Source organism: Cherax quadricarinatus, chromosome 83 (assembly GCF_038502225.1).
Source record: "Cherax quadricarinatus isolate ZL_2023a chromosome 83, ASM3850222v1, whole genome shotgun sequence".
Classification (NCBI taxonomy): Eukaryota; Metazoa; Arthropoda; class Malacostraca; order Decapoda; family Parastacidae; genus Cherax; species Cherax quadricarinatus.
In genome coordinates this window covers 2,731,118-2,752,663 of record NC_091374.1, presented here as the reverse complement: position 1 = coordinate 2,752,663, position 21,546 = coordinate 2,731,118, and the positions used below count along the sequence as shown (strand labels likewise).

At 39.2% G+C, this 21,546-nt stretch overlaps 1 protein-coding gene across 19 annotated transcripts in view; it reads right to left on the bottom strand.

Moving 5' to 3' along the window:
- Window positions 1-21,546, bottom strand: part of ZnT63C (zinc transporter 63C) — a 207,291-nt gene that overhangs the window by 48,405 nt on the left and 137,340 nt on the right. For all 19 annotated transcript variants that reach the window (XM_070102681.1, XM_070102684.1, XM_070102694.1 and 16 more), the window contains 3 exons: window positions 15,495-15,678; window positions 2,906-3,030; window positions 247-344 (listed from right to left, as the gene is read on the bottom strand). In XM_070102681.1, coding sequence (XP_069958782.1) covers window positions 247-344; window positions 2,906-3,030; window positions 15,495-15,678 — 407 coding nt within the window. The remainder of the gene's footprint in view (window positions 1-246; window positions 345-2,905; window positions 3,031-15,494; window positions 15,679-21,546) is intronic.

Sequence of the window (21,546 nt, the reverse complement as noted above, 5' to 3'; positions counted from 1 at the left end):
TAAAGACTTGTATAAGAAAAAGATCATACTAATAAAAGGTCTCCTCTGGCTATACATGATGACTTTTGTGTATCGTTCCAGTCATGGTATTGTGCCTTTTTTTGTTATTTGTGTAACAGGACACTACTCGCATACACCTCACTTATTACCAAGTAACTTAAAATTCTTCTCTACCCTGACTATACTGACTTTGGCAATCACAACACTTAACACTGTAGCCGTAACACCACAATATACGGTACATACCGTGAAAAAGTCCGAGGCCAATCAAGTTAATTATCAAGCCAATTACTCCCACAATCAGGATCATTTGTGGATTATGTAGCTCTTCTGTTTCATATAATCTGAAAAATACAGACAAGATTTTCTAATTAGCTTAATCTGAGCACTAAAGTGACATGCTGCAGGCTTCCATTACTTTATGTAGGTTCTCCATATGCAAAAAAGTTTAAGTGTATGCAACAAACCTATTCCTAGCAAACATTTCTATTTAACCCGTAAACGGTCCAAGCAGATGTACATTCACATGCGTAGTGCTCCAAAAGTAGACCTACATTTTTTTACATATTTTCAAATATAACAAAAAAAAGTAGATCAAAGCTTTTTACACATTTTCAAATGTAAAAAAAAAAGAACTACTTTGTTTACATACTATCAAATGTTGAAAAAGCGTATATATACGTTTGGACCGTTTACGGGTTAAGTAAAAGGCTCAAATGCAGTGACCAAGATATTTACTGTACTAAGAAAACATTTTCTCAGTAATTGTCTTGATCAGAGTACTACATGTATTTGTTTTGTTAAGACGCTGGTGGTCTCCCACCAAGGAAGGTGACCTGAAAAAGAAGAAATGAAAGTTTACTTTTTTTTTTTTTTTTTACATTTAGTAATTTATACAGGAGAAGGGGTTACTAGCCCCTTGATCCCATCACTTTAGTTGCATCTTACAACAAGCTTGGCTTACAGAGGAAGGATTCTTCCTTACTGGTGATGGAAAAATACCTGCTGGAAACATTAATGATAATAACAAAATCAGCAGAAAAGCAATGATGAACAGGGAGAAGATACTGAAGAAAGTATGTATTACTCAGCATTTGTTTTTCACACTGACCATAATCCCACCCAAAAAAAAAAAAAAAAAAAAAAAGAAACACATTCACCATAATATATTCATTCAGTCCTAGTAGTGAGATGTTTCACCACTTGTAGCTTCTTCAGTCCTAGTAGTGAGATGTTTCACCACTAGCAGCTTCTTCAGTCCTAGTAGTGAGATGTTTCACCACTAGTAGCTTCTTAAGTCCTAGTAGTGAGATGTTTCACCACTAGCAGCTTCTTCAGTCCTAGTAGTGAGATGTTTCACCACTAGTAGCTTCTTCAGTCCTAGTAGTGAGATGTTTCACCACTTGTAGCTTCTTAAGTCCTAGTAGTGAGATGTTTCACTACTAGTAGCTTCTTCAGTCCTAGTAGTGAGAGGTTTCACCACTTGTAGCTTCTTCAGTCCTAGTAGTGAGATGTTTCACCACTAGTAGCTTCTTCAGTCCTAGTAGTGAGATGTTTCACCACTAGTAGCTTCTTCAGTCCTAGTAGTGAGATGTTTCACCACTAGTAGCTTCTTCAGTCCTAGTAGTGAGATGTTTCACCACTTGTAGCTTCTTCAGTCCTAGTAGTGAGATGTTTCACCACTTGTAGCTTCTTCAGTCCTAGCAGTGAGATGTTTCACCACTAGTAGCTTAAGTCCTAGTAGTGAGATGTTTCACCACTAGCAGCTTCTTCAGTCCTAGTAGTGAGATGTTTCACCACTTGTAGCTTCTTCAGTCCTAGTAGTGAGATGTTTCACCACTTGTAGCTTCTTCAGTCTTAGTAGTGAGATGTTTCACCACTAGTAGCCTCTTCAGTCCTAGTAGTGAGATGTTTCACCACTTGTAGCTTCTTAAGTCCTAGTAGTGAGATGTTTCACCACTTGTAGCTTCTTCAGTCCTAGTAGTGAGATGTTTCACCACTAGTAGCTTCTTAAGTCCTAGTAGTGAGATGTTTCACCACTTGTAGCTTCTTCAGTCTTAGTAGTGAGATGTTTCACCACTAGTAGCTTCTTCAGTCCTAGTAGTGAGATGTTTCACTACTAGTAGCTTCTTCAGTCCTAGTAGTGAGATGTTTCACCACTAGTAGCCTCTTCAGTCCTAGTAGTGAGATGTTTCACCACTAGCAGCTTCTTCAGTCCTAGTAGTGAGATGTTTCACCACTTGTAGCTTCTTCAGTCCTAGTAGTGAGATGTTTCACCACTAGTAGCTTCTTCAGTCCTAGTAGTGAGATGTTTCACCACTAGTAGCTTCTTCAGTCCTAGTAGTGAGACGTTTCACCACTTGTAGCTTCTTAAGTCCTAGTAGTGAGATGTTTCACTACTTGTAGCTTCTTCAGTCCTAGTAGTGAGATGTTTCACCACTAGTAGCTTCTTAAGTCCTAGTAGTGAGATGTTTCACCACTTGTAGCTTCTTCAGTCTTAGTAGTGAGATGTTTCACCACTAGTAGCCTCTTCAGTCCTAGTAGTGAGATGTTTCACTACTAGTAGCTTCTTCAGTCTTAGTAGTGAGATGTTTCACCACTAGTAGCCTCTTCAGTCCTAGTAGTGAGATGTTTCACTACTAGTAGCTTCTTCAGTCCTAGTAGTGAGATGCTTCTTCTGATAAATGTCCTGACCTGTGCATAATTGTCTTTTTCCACATCTTGTCAGTATTACCATACCATTTTTCAAGAAGGACCTGCCTAGCATGGGCCAGTAGTCCTACTGCAGTGCTTTTTTTTTATCCTTGTGTTAAATTTAGAGATGTAAGGATAAAAGTAATCCACATAACCTCTTATTACACGCATACAAAACTACAGTATTTGTAACAGTAGATAATCTTCTCACCTTTTTAATGATTCGACAAATATAGAGAAGCAAAGAGCTAGAAGAAAGACGCTGTTAACCAGGGCACCCAATACTTCTGCTCGTGCCCACCCAAATGTGTTCTTGCTCCACTTCTTAGGTGACATCTGCAGGAAAAAATATTAATTATAAAACACGAAACTGGTTACAAGTGATACTGTAGCCAGCTGGCCCAATGGTTTATGCACTGGCCCGGAGTTTTACCTTTCACTTACCATGAGTTCTAACCCCCACCCATTCTGTGGTTTATTAATTATAAAAGAGAACACCCTCAAGGGAAGTGCCAGAATGCTCTTAACCCAAGGATGTGGATATATCTTCCCAAAGTTCTGTGTGACCCCTACTGATTTAATGCTTTCCCAAGAATATAATAAGATGGAACAGTATAGGAAAACTTTATTATATTTAATAATGGCCCCAAATCACAAAAGTAGCAAAGCCAGCAGTCCTTTAAAGCCTAAGAGAAGCTGTGAAGCTTCCCATCATGAAAAAGTGATAATTCTCCACTTATTGTGCATAATTTATCAATTAAACTTTATAATATGGATGTATAGGACTTATATAGTACTGTATAGGGTTTGCTCCTGACCACAGTTTCAGTATCCACAGCAGGTTCTTGGAACACATCCCCCCAGATACAGGGGTCCTAATGTACTGCACACTTCTAAATTTTAAGAGAATCATAATTGAGAACTATAATATACATACATATGCAGTTAGAAACATCTGTTGACTGTACTCATCCCAAGTGAGAACAAAAAGGCACAATATTGTAACTAGAACAATACACAAATAAGCCACACACAGGAGAGAGGAGCTTGTGACAACGTTCGGTCTTACTTGGACCATATACAAGTGACTTGTAAATGGTCCAAGTTGGACCGAAACATCACCATAAGCTTCTCTCTCCTATGTGCGGTTTGTTTACTCATCCCAATTAGTACAGGAGAGCTATTGTAGAGCTGAAGCATCACAAATAGTAAGAACAAACTCAACATCTGAATTTATGGAAAATGCGCATTAAAACACCATCGTGTAGAATATAACTGAACTAACCAAATAGTATTTTAAGTGATTACTACCAAAGTTCAGATGCTGTCTTCCCTCTTACTACAGTGGAACCTCAAATTTTGAACTTAATCTGTTCCAAGGGCTAGTTCTAAATTCGAAAAGTTTGAAAAGTGAAGCAATATTTCCCATAAGAAAATACAATTAATCTGTTCCAGAAACCCAAAAATATTCACAAAAAATGCATATTATAGAGGCTACTTAAAGTTTTACATACACACAACAAATATAGTGTACAATTATGTATTAATAAATTTAAATAAACATATAAAATAATGTTTTTACTTACCTTTATTGAAGATTCGTAATGACATCTGGAAAATAGGGAGGAAGAGAGAGGGAGTTGGGTACACAATAGTTATTGAGGGAATTGGGGTTAGTGTTTGGAAGGGGAATCCCCCTCCATAAGGACTTTATGTATCAAAGACCTCTCTGGGGTTACTTCCCTTCTGTCTTTTAATGCCACTAGGACCAGCTTGAGAGTCACTGGACCCCTGTCTAACAAAATAACTGTCCACAATCCTCTGTTTCTGGTGCCTCTTTAAGATTTACCTAAAATGGGAAAATTTGCCTTGTGACTCATGCCTTATTATTTGCTTTCCACAAGACACATAACTTGTTCTTTATAACACTGTTTTTCTTAAACACTCTGGAATTTTCTGAATGATAAACAAGTAAAGGCTTCACTTTAAAATTACCACTAGCATTAGCACAGAACAAAAGAGTTAGCCTGTCTTTCATTGGCTTGTGTCCTGGGAGTGCCTTTTCCTCCTAAGTAATGTAGGTCCTCATTGGCATTTTCTTCTAAAACAGGCCTGTTTCGTCACAATTGAACACTTGTTGGGGTTTGAATTTTTCAGTGTCTACGTAAACCCTAAACTCCTTTACAAACTTCTCAGCCGCCCGTTTGTTTGAACTGGCTGCCTCACCATGCCTTACAACATTGTGTATGCCATTACGCTTCTTAAATGTCAAACCAGCCTCTGCTGGCCTTAAATTCACTATCAGCACTGGTTCCAGGAGTTTTCTGTACCAGATCAGCATGCAACTTCCTTGCCTTTTCACAAATAATCGTCTCTGAAACACTATCACCTGCCCTATCTTTATCCTTGATCCACACCAACAACAACTTCTCAACCTGATCGATTGTCTGTGGTCTTTTCTTGGTTAGCATATTAACACTTTTCGCAACATCAGCTTCCTTGATTTGTTCTTTCTCTGCCAGGATAGAAGCGATGGTCGACTTATTTTTCCCATACATCCTGGCAAGCTCAACAAGTTTCACATCACTCTTGTACTTCTGTATTATTTCCTGCTTCATATCTATGGTGTTTCTCACTTTCTTTAACACAGGGGTACCACTAGCAAGTTTCTTTGGGCCAATGGTAGCTTATTTCACAGTCCCACAAGCACTAAACACAATAAATTAATCATAAAATGTTTGAATGAGAGTGCAGGTTAGTGCTCACTTAAGCATCAACAAAGCCAGACTGGCTCAAGGTGCCTGCGCGGGGACGCGGGCTGGCGGACAGGTCCGGTACCCGGCGGTTCGAAAATAGGGGCTAGTTCAATAATAGGGACGAAGTTTATTTGAAAAAAGCGGTCGATTTTCGAAGAGTTCAATAAGCAATACATTAGAAATTTGAGGTTCCACTGTACTAGCAATACAGTACCTTATATGACAAACAAAGCAGGCAAAAATGAAAACTTGAACAATAGAATGCATTCCTGATAAAGCCATGGAATAAGGAAAAGAGAACCTGGTTGACCAGGCAAACACCAGATGAGCCTGGCCCATGACCGGGCTCCAAGAGTAGAACAACTCTCTCAACTCGTCAAAGATAACAGAGGTAAAGGTAACATTTAGTAAATATATGCATCATAAGTTGATTAAAATTATACATACATATTTTTTTTTTTTTCAACAAGTCGGTCGTCTCCCACCGAGGCAGGGTGACCCAAAAAAAGAAAGAAAATCCCGAAAAAGAAAATACTTTCATCATCATTCAACACTTTCACCACACTCACACATTATCACTGCTTTTGCAGAGGTGCTCAGAATACAACAGCTTAGAAGCATATACGTATAAAGATACACAACATATCCCTCCAAACTGCCAATATCCCAAACCCCTCCTTTAAAGTGCAGGCATTGTACTTCCCATTTCCAGGACTCAAGTCCGACTATATGAAAATAACCGGTTTCCCTGAATCCCTTCACTAAATATTACCCTGCTCACACTCCAACATATCGTCAGGTCCCAAGTATCATTCGTCTCCATTCACTCCTATCTAACACGCTCATACACACTTGCTGGAAGTCCAAGCCCCTCGCCCAAAAAACCTCCTTTACCCCCTCTTTCCAACCCTTTCGAGGACGACCCCTACCCCTCTTTCCTTCCCCTATAGATTTATATGCTTTCCATGTCATTCTACTTAGATCCATTCTAAATGACCAAACCACCTCAACAACCCCTCTTCTGCCCTCTGACTAATGCTTTTATTAACTCCACACCTTCTCCTAATTTCCACACTCCGAATTTTCTGCATAATATTTACACCACACATTGCCCTTAAACAGGACATCTCCACTGCCTCCAACCGTCTCCTCGATGCTGCATTTACCACCCAAGCTTCACATCCATATAAGAGTGTTGGTACTACTATACTTTCATACATTCCCTTCTTTGCCTCCATAGATAACGTATTTTTGACACCACATATACCTCAACGCACCACTCACCTTTTTTCCCTCATCAATTCTATGATTAACCTCATCCTTCATAAATCCATCCGCTGACACTTCAACTCCCAAGTATCTGAAAACATTCACTTTTTCCATACTCCTCCTCCCCAATTTGATATCCAATTTTTCTTTTTTTTTTCATTTATTATCACACTGGCCGATTCCCACCAAGGCAGGGTGGCCCGAAAAAGAAAAACTTTCACCATCATTCACTCCATCACTGTCTTGCCAGAAGGGTGCTTTACACAACAGTTTTTAAACTGCAACATTAACACCCCTCCTTCAGAGTGTAGGCACTGTACTTCCCATCTCCAGGACTCAAGTCCGGCCTGCCGGTTTCCCTGAACCCCTTCATAAATGTTACTTTGCTCACACTCCAACAGCACGTCAAGTATTAAAAACCATTCGTCTCCATTCACTCCTATCAAACACGCTCACGCACGCCTGCTGGAAGTCCAAGCCCTTCGCACACAAAACCTCCTTTACCCCCTCCCTCCAACCTTTCCTAGGCCGACCACTACCCCGCCTTCCTTCCACTACAGACTGATACACTCTTGAAGTCATTCTGTTTCGCTCCATTCTCTCTACATGTCCGAACCACCTCAACAACCCTTCCTCAGCCCTCTGGACAACAGTTTTGGTAATCCCGCACCTCCTCCTAACTTCCAAACTACGAATTCTCTGCATTATATTCACACCACACATTGCCCTCAGACATGACATCCAGCCTTCTCCTCGCTGCAACATTCATCACCCATGCTTCACACCCATATAAGAGTGTTGGTAAAACTATACTCTCATACATTCCCCTCTTTGCCTCCAAGGACAAAGTTCTTTGTCTCCACAGACTCCTAAGTGTACCACTCACCCTTTTCCCCTCATCAATTCTATGATTCACCTCATCCTTCATAGACCCATCCGCTGACACGTCCACTCCCAAATATCTGAATACATTCACCTCCTCCATACTCTCTCCCTCCAATCTGATATCCAATCTTTCATCACCTAATATTTTTGTTATCCTCATAACCTTACTCTTTCCTGTATTCACTTTTAATTTTCTTCTTTTGCACACCCTACCAAATTCATCCGCCAATCTCTGCAACTTCTCTTCAGAATCTCCCAAGAGCACAGTGTCATCAGCAAAGAGAAACTGTGACAACTCCCACTTTATGTGTGATTCCTTATCTTTTAACTCCACGCCTCTTGTCAAGACTCTCGCATTTACTTCTCTTACAACCCGATCAATAAATATATTAAACAACCACGGTGACATCACACATCCCTGTCTAAGGCCTACTTTTACTGGGGAATAATTTCCCTCTTTCCTATGTACTCTAACTTGAGCCTCACTATCCTCGTAAAAACTCTTCACTGCTTTCAGTAACCTACCTCCTACACCATACACCTGCAAAATCTGCCACATTGCCCCCCTATCCACCCTGTCATATGCCTTTTCCAAATCCATAAATGCCACAAAGACCTCTTTAGCCTTATCTAAATACTGTTCACTTATATGTTTCACTGTAAACACCTGGTCCACACACCCCCTACCTTTCCTAAAGACTCCTTGTTCATCTGCTATCCTATTCTCAGTCTTACTTTTAATTCTTTCAATAATAACTCTACCATACACTTTACCAGGTATACTCAACAGACTTATCCCCCTATAATTTTTGCACTCTCTTTTGTCCCCTTTGCCTTTATACAAAGGAACTATGCATGCTCTCTGCCAATCCCTAGGTACCTTACCCTCTTCCATACATTTATTAAATAATTGCACCAACCACTCCAAAACTATATTCCCACCTGCTTTTAACATTTCTATCTTTATCCCATCAATCCCAGCTGCCTTACCCCCTTTCATTTTACCTACTGCCTCACGAACTTCCCCCACACCCACAACTGGCTCTTCCTCACTCCTATAAGATGTTATTCCTCCTTGCCCTATACACGAAATCACAGCTTCCCTATCTTCATCAACATTTAACAATTCCTCAAAATATTCCCTCCATCTTCCCAATACCTCTAACTCTCCATTTAATAACTCTCCTCTCCTATTTTTAACTGACAAATCCATTTGTTCTCTAGGCTTCCTTAACTTGTTAATCTCACTCCAAAACTTTTTCTTATTTTCAACAAAATTTGTTGATAACATCTCACCCACTCTCTCATTTGCTCTCTTTTTACATTGCTTCACCACTCTCTTAACCTCTCTCTTTTTCTCCATATACTCTTCCCTCCTTGCATCACTTCTACTTTGTAAAAACTTCTCATATGCTAACTTTTTCTCCCTTACTACTCTCTTTACATCATCATTCCACCAATTGCTCCTCTTCCCTCCTGCACCCACTTTCCTGTAACCACAAACTTCTGCTGAACACTTTAACACTACATTTTTAAACCTACCCCATACCTCTTCGACCCCATTGCCTATGCTCTCATTAGCCCATCTATCCTCCAATAGCTGTTTATATCTTTCCCTAACTGCCTCCTCTTTTAGTTTATAAACCTTCACCTCTCTCTTCCCTGATGCTTCTATTCTCCTTGTATCCCATCTACCTTTTACTCTCAGTGTAGCTACAACTAGAAAGTGATCTGATATATCTGTGGCCCCTCTATAAACATGTACATCCTGAAGTCTACTCAACAGTCTTTTATCTACCAATACATAATCCAACAAACTACTGTCATTTCGCCCTACATCATATCTTGTATACTTATTTATCCTCTTTTTCTTAAAATATGTATTACCTATAACTAAACCCCTTTCTATACAAAGTTCAATCAAAGGGATCCCATTATCATTTACACCTGGCACCCCCAAACTTACCTACCACACCCTCTCTAAAAGTTTCTCCTACTTTAGCATTCAGGTCCCCTACCACAATTACTCTCTCACTTGGTTCAAAGGCTCCTATACATTCACTTAACATCTCCCAAAATCTCTCTCTCTCCTCTGCATTCCTCTCTTCTCCAGGTGCATACACGCTTATTATGACCCACTTCTCGCATCCAACCTTTACTTTAATCCACATAATTCTTGCATTTACACATTCATATTCTCTTTTCTCCTTCCATAACTGATCATTCAACTTTACTGCTACCCCTTCCTTTGCTCTAACTCTCTCAGATACTCCAGATTTAATCCCATTTATTTCCCCCCACCGAAACTCCCCTACCCCCTTCAGCTTTGTTTCGCTTAGGGCCAGGACATCCAACTTCTTTTCATTCATAACATCAGCAATCATCTGTTTCTTGTCATCTGCACTACATCCACGCACATTCAAGCATCCCAGTTTTATGAAGTTTTTCTTCTTCTCTTTTTTAGTAAATGTCTACAGGAGAAGGGGTTACAAGCCCATTGCTCCCGGCATTTTAGTCGCCTCATACGACATGCATGGCTTACGGAGGAAAGATTCTTTTCCACTTCCCCATGGACAATAGAAGAAATAAAGAAGAACAAGAGCTATGTAGAAAAAGAAGAAAAACCTAGATGTATGTATATATATATGCATGTGCATGTCTGTGAAGTGTGACCAAAGTGTAAGTTGGAGTAGCAAGATATCCCTGTTATCTAGCGTGTTTATGAGACAGAAAAAGACACCAGCAATCCTACCTGTGAAACAGGTTTCTATTTCACAGTCATCTGGCAGGACGGTAGTACAGTGGACCCCCGGTTAACGAACTTTTTTCATTCCAGTAGTATGTTCAGGTGCCAGTACTGACCGAATTTTTTCCCATAAGGAATATTGTGAAGTAGATTAGTCCATTTCAGACCCCCAAACATACACGTACAAACGCACTTACATAAATACACTTACATAATTGGTCGCATTTGGAGGTGATCGTTAAGCGGGGGTCCACTGTACTTCCCTGGGTGGTTGCTGTCTACCAACCTACTACCTAAATCTAAACCTACTACCTAAATCTAAATCATTTGATACCCTCATCACCTTACTCTTTTCTATGTTCACTTTCAACTTTCTACCTTTACACACATTCTCAAACTCATCCACTAACCTTTGCAATTTTTCTTTAGAATCTCCCATAAGCACAGTATCATCAGCAAAAAGTAACTGTGTCAATTCCCATTTTGAATTTGATTCCCCATAATTTAATCCCACCCCTCTCCCGAACACCCTAGCATTTACTTCTTTTACAACCCCATCTATAAATATATTAAACAGCCATGGTGACATTACACATCCCTGTCTAAGACCTACTTTTACCGGGAAGTATTCTCCCTCTCTTCTACATACCTTAACCTGAGCCTCACTATCCTCATAAAAGCTCTTTACAGCATTTAGTAACTTACCACCTATTCCATATACAGTGGACCCCCGCATAACGATTAACTCCGAATGCGACCAATTATGTAAGTGTATTTATGTAAGTGCGTTTGTACGTGTATGTTTGGGGGTCTGAAATGGACTAATCTACTTCACAATATTCCTTATGGGAACAAATTCGGTCAGTACTGGCACCTGAACATACTTCCGGAGTGAAAAAATATCGTTAACCGGGGGTCCACTGTACTTGCAACATCTGCCACATTGCTCCTCTATCCACTCTATCATATGCCTTTTCTAAATCCATAAATGCAATAAAAACTTCCCTACCTTTATCTAAATACTGTTCACATATATGCTTCAATGTAAACACTTGATCTACACATCCCCTACCCACTCTGAAGCCTCCTTGCTCATCCGCAATTCTACATTCCGTCTTACCTCTAATTCTTTCAATTATAACCCTACCGTATACTTTTCCTGGTATACTCAGTAAACTTATTCCTCTATAATTTTTACTATCTCTTTTGTCCCCTTTCCCTTTATATAAAGGGACTATACATGCTCTCTGCCAATCCCTAGGTACCTTCCCCTCTTTCATACATTTATTAAACAAAAGTACCAACCACTCCAACACTATATCCCCCCCTGCTTTTAACATTTCTGTCATGATCCCATCAGTTCCAGCTGCTTTACCCCCTTTCATTCTACGTAATGCCTCACGTACCTCCACCACACTTACATTCTGCTCTTCTTCACTCCTAAAAGATGGTATACCTCCCTGGCCAGTGCATGAAATTACCACCTCCCTTTCTTCCTCAACATTTAAAAGTTCCTCAAAATATTCTTGCCATCTACCTAATACCTCTCTCTCCCCATCTACTAACTCCCCTACTCTGTTTTTAACTGACAAATCCATACTTTCCCTAGGCTTTCTTAACTTGTTTAACTTACTCCAAAATTTTTTCTTATTTTCATTAAAATTTCTTGACAGTGCCTCTCCCACTCTTTCATCTGCTCTCCTTTTGCACTCTCTCACCACTCTCTTCACCTTTCTTTTACTCTCCATATACTCTGCTCTTCTTATAACACTTCTGCTTTGTAAAAACCTCTCATAAGCTACCTTTTTCTCTTTTATCACACCCTTTACTTCTTCATTCCACCAATCACTCCTCTTTCCTCCTGCCCCCACCCTCCTATGACCACAAACTTCTGTCCCACATTCTAATACTGCATTTTTAAAACTATTCCAACCCTCTTCAACCCCCCCACTACTCATCTTTGCACTAGCCCACCTTTCTGCCAATAGTCGCTTATATCTCGCCCGAACTTCCTCCTCCCTTAGTTTATACACTTTCACCTCCCTCTTACTTGTTGTTGCCACCTTCCTCTTTTCCCATCTACCTCTTACTCTAACTGTAGCTACAACGCAATAATGATCCGATATATCAGTTGCCCCTCTATAAACATGTACATCCTGGAGCCTACCCATCAACCTTTTATCCACCAATACATAATCTAACAAACTACTTTCATTACGTGCTACATCATACCTTGTATATTTATTTATCCTCTTTTTCATAAAATATGTATTACTTATTACCAAATTTCTTTCTACACATAGCTCAATTAAAGGCTCCCCATTTACATTTACCCCTGGCTCCCCAAATTTACCTACTACTCCCTCCATAACATTTTTACCCACTAGCATTGAAATCCCCAACCACCATTACTCTCACACTTGCTTCAAAACTCCCCACGCATTCACTCAACATTTCCCAGAATCTCTCTCTCTCCTCTACACTTCTCTCTTCTCCAGGTGCATACATGCTTACTATAACCCACTTTTCACATCCAATCTTTATTTTACTCCACATAATCCTTGAATTTATACATTTGTAGTCCCTCTTTTCCTGCCATAGCTTATCCTTCAACATTATTGCTACTCCTTCTTTAGCTCTAACTCTATTTGAAACTCCTGACCTAATCCCATTTATTCCTCTCCATTGAAACTCTCCCACCCCCTTCAGCTTTCTTTCACTTAAAGCCAGGACATCCAGTTTCTTCTCATTCATAACATCCACAATCATCTCTTTCTTATCATTTGCACAACATCCATGCACATTCAGACTTCCCACTTTGACAATTTTCTACTTCTTATTCTTTTTAGTAATCTTTACAGGAAAAGGGGTTACTAGCCCATTGTTCCCGGCATTTTAGTTGACTTTTACAACACGCATGGCTTACGGAGGAAAGATTCTTATTCCACTTCCCCGTGGATATAAAAGGAAAAGTAATAAGACCAAGAACTATTAGGATAAAATCAAAGAAAACTCAGATGAGTGTGTATAAATAAACGTGTACATGTATGTGTAGTGTGACATGCCTGTAATCTTGCATATTTATGAGACAGACAAAAGACACCAGCAATCCTACCATCATGTAAAACAATTACAGGCTTTTGTTTTACATTCACTTGGCAGGACAGTAGTACCTCCCTGGGTGGTTGCTGTCTACCAACCTACTACACAATATATATATATATATATATATATATATATATATATATATATATATATATATATATATATATATATATATATATATATATATATACGTATATATATACATATATATATACGTTTAAATATACATATATATATACGTTTAAATATACATATATATATACGTATATATATACATATATATATACGTATATATATACATATATATACATACATATATACATTATATATATATACATACATATATACATATATATACATTATATATATATATACATATATATATATATATATATATATATATATATATATATATATATATATCTATCTTTATCTTTCTTTCAACACACCGGCCGTATCCCACCGAGGCGGGGTGGCCCAAAAGGAAAAATGAAAGTTTCTCCTTTTACATTTAGTAATATATACAGGAGAAGGGGTTACTAGCCCCTTGCTCCCGGCATTTTAGTCGCCTCTTACAACACGCATGGCTTACGGAGGAAGAATTCTGTTCCACTTCCCCATGGAGATAAGAGGAAATAAACAAGAACAAGAATTAGAAAGAAAATAGAAGAAAACCCAGAGGGGTGTGTATATATATGCTTGTACATGTATGTGTAGTGTGACCTAAGTGTAAGTAGAAGTAGCAAGACTTACCTGTAATCTTGCATATTTATGAGACAGACAAAAGACACCAGCAATCCTACCATCATCTAAAACAATTACAGGCTTTCGTTTTACACTCACTTGGCAGGACGGTAGTACCTCCCTGGACGGCTGCTGTCTACCAACCTACTACACAATATATATATATATATATATATATATATATATATATATATATATATATATATATATATATATATATATATATCCTAGGTAGTAGGTTGGTAGAGAGCAACCGCCCAGGGAGGTACTACCGTCCTGCCAAGTGAATGTAAAACTGAAGCCTGTAACTGTTTTACACGATGGTAGGATTGCTGGTGTCTTTTTTTTTCTGTCTCATACACATGCAAGATTTCAGGTATGTCTTGCTACTTCTACTTACACTTAGGTCACACTACACATACATGTACAAGCATATATATACACACCCCTTTGGGTTTTCTTCTATTTTCTTTCTAGTTCTTCTTGTTTATTTCCTCTTACCTCCATGGGGAAGTGGAACAGAATTCTTCCTCCGTAAGCCATGTGTGTTGTAAGAGGCGACTAAAATGCCGGGAGCAAGGGGCTAGTAACCTCTTCTCCTGTATATATTACTAAATGCAAAAGGAGAAACTTTCGTTTTTCCTTTTGAGCCACCCCGCCTCGGTGGGATACAGCCGGTGTGTTGAAAGAAAGAAAGAAAGAAAGAAATATATATATATATATATATATATATATATATATATATATATATATATATATATATATATATAAAATGATGCAAACTAATTACTAATGCTCTCAAGAGAGTTGTAACCCCAATCCTTCATTAGTCACTTGTCAAAAACATATGTACCACACGATGTATACGTATACACCTACCATCCGACTTATGACCGAGTTTGGTTCCGAGAAACCGGTCGTAAGTCGAAATGGTTGTAAGTCAAACTTTACTACTGAATATCAACAAAACATTTTTGTAATGACTTTATTTTATTGTTTTATTTTGGTATTTCATGTTTTACTTTACTTTTTATGTTGTTAGTACATGTACTGTGTTTTATACTGTAAGGTTTAGGATAAACACTGTGTACAACACAAATAGCTGTTTATTTCCCAGAAATTTGGCATAAAGAACACGGTCGTAAGTCGAGTGGTCGTAAGTCGAGCAGGTCGTAAGTCGGATGGTAGGTGTATTAATATTATTATTGCAATCAAAATTAAATGCTAAAAACACAAGGGTATACAAGGTATCATAATACCAACAAATGCAAAAAATAAAATGCAGACTTACATACCTTGACACTTAAAAAGGCTATAACCAGAGCTAAGACATCGCTGAGCATGTGAAAACTATCCGCCACCAGTGCCATGGAGTTGGTGATGTAGCCAACAATGAGCTCAACCAAGAAGAAGGTTGCTGTCATGCCAAACATAGTCAACAACCGACACTTTTTCCCCGTATATCGACCCATCTTGACCCTGAAAAAATAAGATCACAAGCCAATTAGAATTAGTCAGAAATAATACACAATATATGTTCTGTCAAATTAAAAGAAATGTACATACTAGTAAGGAAGTCTTGAATTCAGAAAATAAGGATCATAACCAGATGATGTCTTGGTCAATGCATGATTCAACACAGGTACTGAGACAGGTACTACTATCCCATTAACCCAGCCCATCAGTTTTTTTTATGGGGTTTGTTCTCCCATTTATATCATGATGTTAATGAAACTCACACAAGTTATTCTATGCAAGGACACACAGGAGATGATAACATTTACAACTACACTACACTGCCATGACTACACTACCATGACTACACTATCATAACTACACTGCCATGACTTCACTACCATAACTATTATTTTATTTTTTTTTAACACATCGGCCAATTCCCACCAAGGCAGGGTGGCCCGAAAAAGAAAAACTTTCATCATTCACTCCTTCACTGTCTTGTCAGAAGGGTGCTTTACACTACAGTTATAAAACTGCAACATTAACGCCCCTCCTTCAGAGTGCAGACACTGTATTTCCCATCTGAAGGACTCAAGTCTGGCCTGCTGGTTTCCCTGAATCTCTTCATAAATGTTATTTTGCTCACACTCCAACAACACGTCAAGTATTAAAAACCATTTGTCTCCATTCACTCCTATCAAATACGCTCATGCACGCTTGCTGAAAGTCCAAGCCCCTTGCACACAAAATCTCTTTTACCCCCCTCCAACCCTTCCTAGGCCGACCACTACCCTGCCTTCCCTCCACTACAGATTTATACACTCTCGAAGTCATTCTGTTTTGTTGCACTCTCTCTACATGTCCGAACCACCTCAACAACCCCTCCTCAGCCCTCTGGATAATAATTTTGGTAATCCTGCACCTTCTCCTAATTTTCGAACTATGAATTCTCTGCATTATATTCACACCACACACTGTCCTCAGACATGACATCTCCACTGCCCCCAGCCTTCTCCTTGTTGCAACATTCATCACCCATGCTTCACACCCATACAAGAGTGTTGGTACAACTATACTCTCATACATTCCCCTTTTTGCTTCCACGGGCAAAGTTCTTTGTCTCCAGACTCCTAAGTGCACCACTCACCCTTTTCCCCTCATCAGTTCTGTGATTCACCTCATCCTTCATAGACCCATCTGCTGACACGTCCACTCCTAAATATCTGAATACATTCACCTCCTCTATACTCACTCCCTCCAACCTGATATCCAGTCTTTCGTCATCTAATCTTTTTGTTATCCTATATTCACTTTTAAATTTCTTCTTTTACATACCCTACCAAATTCATCCACCAACCTCTGCAACTTCTCTGTACATCATCATTCCACCAATTGCTCTTCTTCCCTCCCACACCCACTTTCCTGTAACCACAAACTGAACACTCTAACACTGCATTCTTAAACCTACCCCATACATCTTCGACCCCATTGCCTATACTCTCACTAGCCTGTCTATCCTCCAACAGTTGTTTATATCTTACCCTAACTGCCTCCTCTTTTAGTTTATACACATTCACCTCTCTCTTACTTGCTGCTTCTATTTTCCTTGTATCCCATCTACCTTCTACTCTCACTGTAGCTACAACTAGAAAGTGATCTGATATATCTGTGGCCCCTCTATAAACATATACATCCTAAAGTCTACTCAACTACACTACCATAATTATACTACCATCACTACACTACACCACTATCACCACACTACAATCACCACATTACCATCACTCTCACCACACTACACTATCATAACTACACTACCATGACTACACTATCATAATTACACTCCCATCACTACACTATACCATTATCACTACAATCACCACATTACCATCACTATCACAACACTACACAATCGAAATACTACACTACTATCAACACTCCGCCAATTCCATTATCACTATTTTTGGCTGTCAAAATGCTAGACAATGTTACATTGTTGGGTCATCACAACAAAGTTATATACCATACAGGTTTTAGTAAATGGTCTAGTACAGATGGCTCGCTACACCATCCCTCTGGCAATTTTCTTCTATGCAGTTTTGCTCTTTGTAAACGAGAATATACGGTACCGAAAATGGGAACTCATTAATGCTATCAAGTCTCGACACAGGCACGAACTGTCTCAGGGCTTGCACATTAATATAAGAAGCTTTGTGGACGCCCAGACAGACAGTACACAGGCAGTATGGACCAACATTCCTCTTGTTAATACGATATTGACTCTTGTGCAGAATTATATATGGAATGAGAGATTAATGGCAGAGACTAGTGAAATAATATCTTGCTTCTCTCCCTGGAGTGTACGAGGCTACCTGCTAACCGGTGTCCTCTCTGCAGTCCTTGTTGTTGCCTTCACCCTACCTAACATAGTGTCACTCATTATTTGGCTTCATAAGTCTCTCAAGTCCTGCAGAAGGCTAATTTACTGTTATGGGGATTGTCAAGTTCCTTCTACTAATGGAGACGGGGAAAATGAAGTGCCTTCAGCTGATGCTGACAAATATTACGAAGTTCCATCTGCTGACGGTGACGAATATTATGAAGTTCCTTCAGCTGACGTTGACGAATATTACAAAGTTTCTTCAGCTGATGCTGACGAATATTACGACGTTCCTTCAGCTGACGCTGACAAATATTACGAAGTTCCTTCAGCTGATGCTGACGAATATTACGAAGTTCCTTCAGCTGATGCTGACGAATATTACGAAGTTCCTTCAGCTGACGAATATTCCGAAGTTCCTTCAGCTGACGAATATTACGAAGTTCCTTCAGCTGACGCTGACGAATATTACGAAATTCCTTCAGCTGATGCTGACAAATATTACGAAGTTCCTTCAGCTGACGCTGATGAATATTACGAAGTTCCTTCAGCTGACGCTGATGAATATTACAAAGTTCCTTCAGTTGACGCCGATGAATATTATGAAGTTCCTTCAGCTGACGCTGACAAATATTACGAAGTTCCTTCAACTGATGTGGGTAATTTCCAAGAAGTCTCTTTTGATAACTTCGCAGAGACTTTTCAAGAGGATATTCTTGCCTTAAAACACCTGCTCAAATCTTTCCAAGAAGACTTCGAAGAGTTTCTCTCTCTCTGCATCAAATACAACTTGCTGCAAGCATCCTCCAGTGAGCCAAGAGATTATATCAGATCACAATTCCACTTTGTCCAGGACACTAACATATTTATTGATAAATGTACAAAGTTCGTGAAGAACCCACGAGGCTTGCCAAGCAAGGATAATGGTCGCGTCAAGGATGTGCAATACACTCGAGGTGGCATTAGCTATTTTTTACTCTTCGACGTGTGAGACCTGTTAGTGGATAACTCATCAGGATGCTGAGGTTTACCTACCTAGAGGGTGTTCTGGGGTCAATGCCCCCATGTTGACCCCAGAGCCAGTCCTTGACCAGGGCACCCTGATTTTTTTATTCTTTTTATATAAAGGTATATTATTATATTTTTTTGGATACTTTTACTTTTCGACAGGTGAGGATTATTGGTGGATAACTTGTCAAGATGTTGAGGTATATGCTGATTTTTTCCACTTTATTTTTATATAAAGGTACTTCATTGTATTTTAGGTTTATGTAGGGTTTCATTAATAAAATAAGAAAGTAAGATGGAAGATGGGGTGTTGGTGATGCTGTTGTACTGAGTCATTATTTCTGAATGTTGTAGTGAGAAGTGTGTATCATCAATGTGGTGACTATTATTATTATATACAGAAGACAATGAGTTAAGGAACTGTAATATGGTGTATGGGCAGAGAAGAATGTTGACAATGGTATAAAATACTGACAAGTTGAATATTAAGACACATGTGCAACAGTTGGTTATTTGTATTGATGAAACCTTTTGCTTACATAGTAGGCTTCTTCAGTCAAATGCAGAGGCAGTAGAAATAGTGAAGTAAAGATGATGTAATCAGTCCATCAACCTTGGAGAGAAAGTATTTGAGGGTGGTCAGTCCCTCAGCCTGGAGAAGAGTTCAGCTCCATGGTCTGGAACATCGTTCAACTATTGCACATGTGTCTTGTACATGAATGGTACACATGTGTCTTAATCTTCAACATGAGAGGTATAATTCATTGAGCAGGTTTGGTAATTTTGAAAGACGGTAATACTGGTATTTGCATAAACTCAATCCCTGTATGTCAATTCATGCGAAAAGATTAGTGCAGCGTGCGGCATAAGTTTCTTGTGCAATTAGTGACTGAATTTTTTTAATTGAATCATAAGAGCATATGAAAGGAGCAGCTACTCCAGTAGGCATAATGGCCTATGCTAGGCAGGTCCAATTAACACTCACTTACACACCTGTCTAACCTATTTTTCACTTCAATGACATTACTCGGGAGTTTGTTTCACTCACTCACAATTCTTTTACTTATGCTTTCCCATATCCTTCCTAAATATATTTTTTTCCAACTTGAACCCACTGCTGCGAGTCCTGTCTTAGTTACACATTTTTAGCACGTTATTTATATCTGCTTTATTTATTCCTGTTATCCCCCCTAATTCTAAACCTTTCTAGAGAGTGCAGATTCAGGGCTGCCTCAGTCTATCCTCGAAAGAAAGATTTGATACACGGGATGAACTTTATCATCCTTCTCTGTACGTTTCCCATGGAATTTATATCCATTCTTTAATACGGTGACATGAACTGCGCATTATTATTATTATTATTATTATTATTATTATTATTATTATTATTATAATCAAGGGGCAAGCGCTAAACCTGGAGGATTATACAGCGCCTGGGGGGGGGGGATGTGGAAGGCATTCAGGCTTAATTCGGGGAACTGGAGCACAGATCCAATTCCCTAAATCAAGAGCCCCTCACCAACATCAAGGAACCTTCCTTGAGGGGATGAACTGCGCAGAATAATCTAAATGAAGCCTAACTAACGATATACACTCAACACCTTGTATTAACCACGCACCATTTTTTCAATAATGTTAGTCTAAACGTTAGGCAAATTACTTATCAACTTATCGATACTGTGTACTATTATTATATGAAGATAAATGATTCAGAAAACCGGCAAGTTGATGAATGAGACGCTTGTGCAAAACTTAGGTATCTTTGTGGAACATAAAAAGGGACACTGCAGCAGGCTTACTGGCCCATGCGAGGCAGGTCCAAGTCGCCTACCGGCTTATGCCACTGACCCAACTTAGTCAGGTCCACTTAAGGAAAGAGCACGGCATCAGGCCTACTAGCATCAGTCCGTACCAGGTCTAATGTTTATCAATATTCTCGGTAAGAATGTTTAGTGATGACAACATCAACTCCCGTCAGTTCTACTGAGATAAAGACTTACGTTTGAGATTTAAATGGCAACATAAGCACAACATAAATACTGACACCCATGTAATAACATTACTGTCCTGACACACCAGCAGGAATGTTTCACTACAAGTATAACAGAGAACACGTTGTAAACACACGATAACACCCATGGAGCTAGGAAAAATGTCACAGAAAAAACTCATAAACAAAGTCACAGGAGAAAAAGTAACAATACAAACCTATGTGGTTTCTTCAGTCCTAATACAGAGATAACTAAGAAACGAGTATATATAGTGACAGTAGTCAGGTGGTGGTAGTAGTAGTGGTAGTATTGATGGTGGTAGTAGTGGTAGCATTGATGGTGGTAGTATTGATGAAATGTTTCGCCTACACGGTAGGCGAAACATTTCATTAATAAAGTACCCAATTAAACCATACCCCGGGTGGGGATTGAACCCGTGGTCAGTGTGGTAAAACTCCAGACCGACGTGTTATGCACTCGTTATCCCTCCCATGGTATGGTATGTTTGCA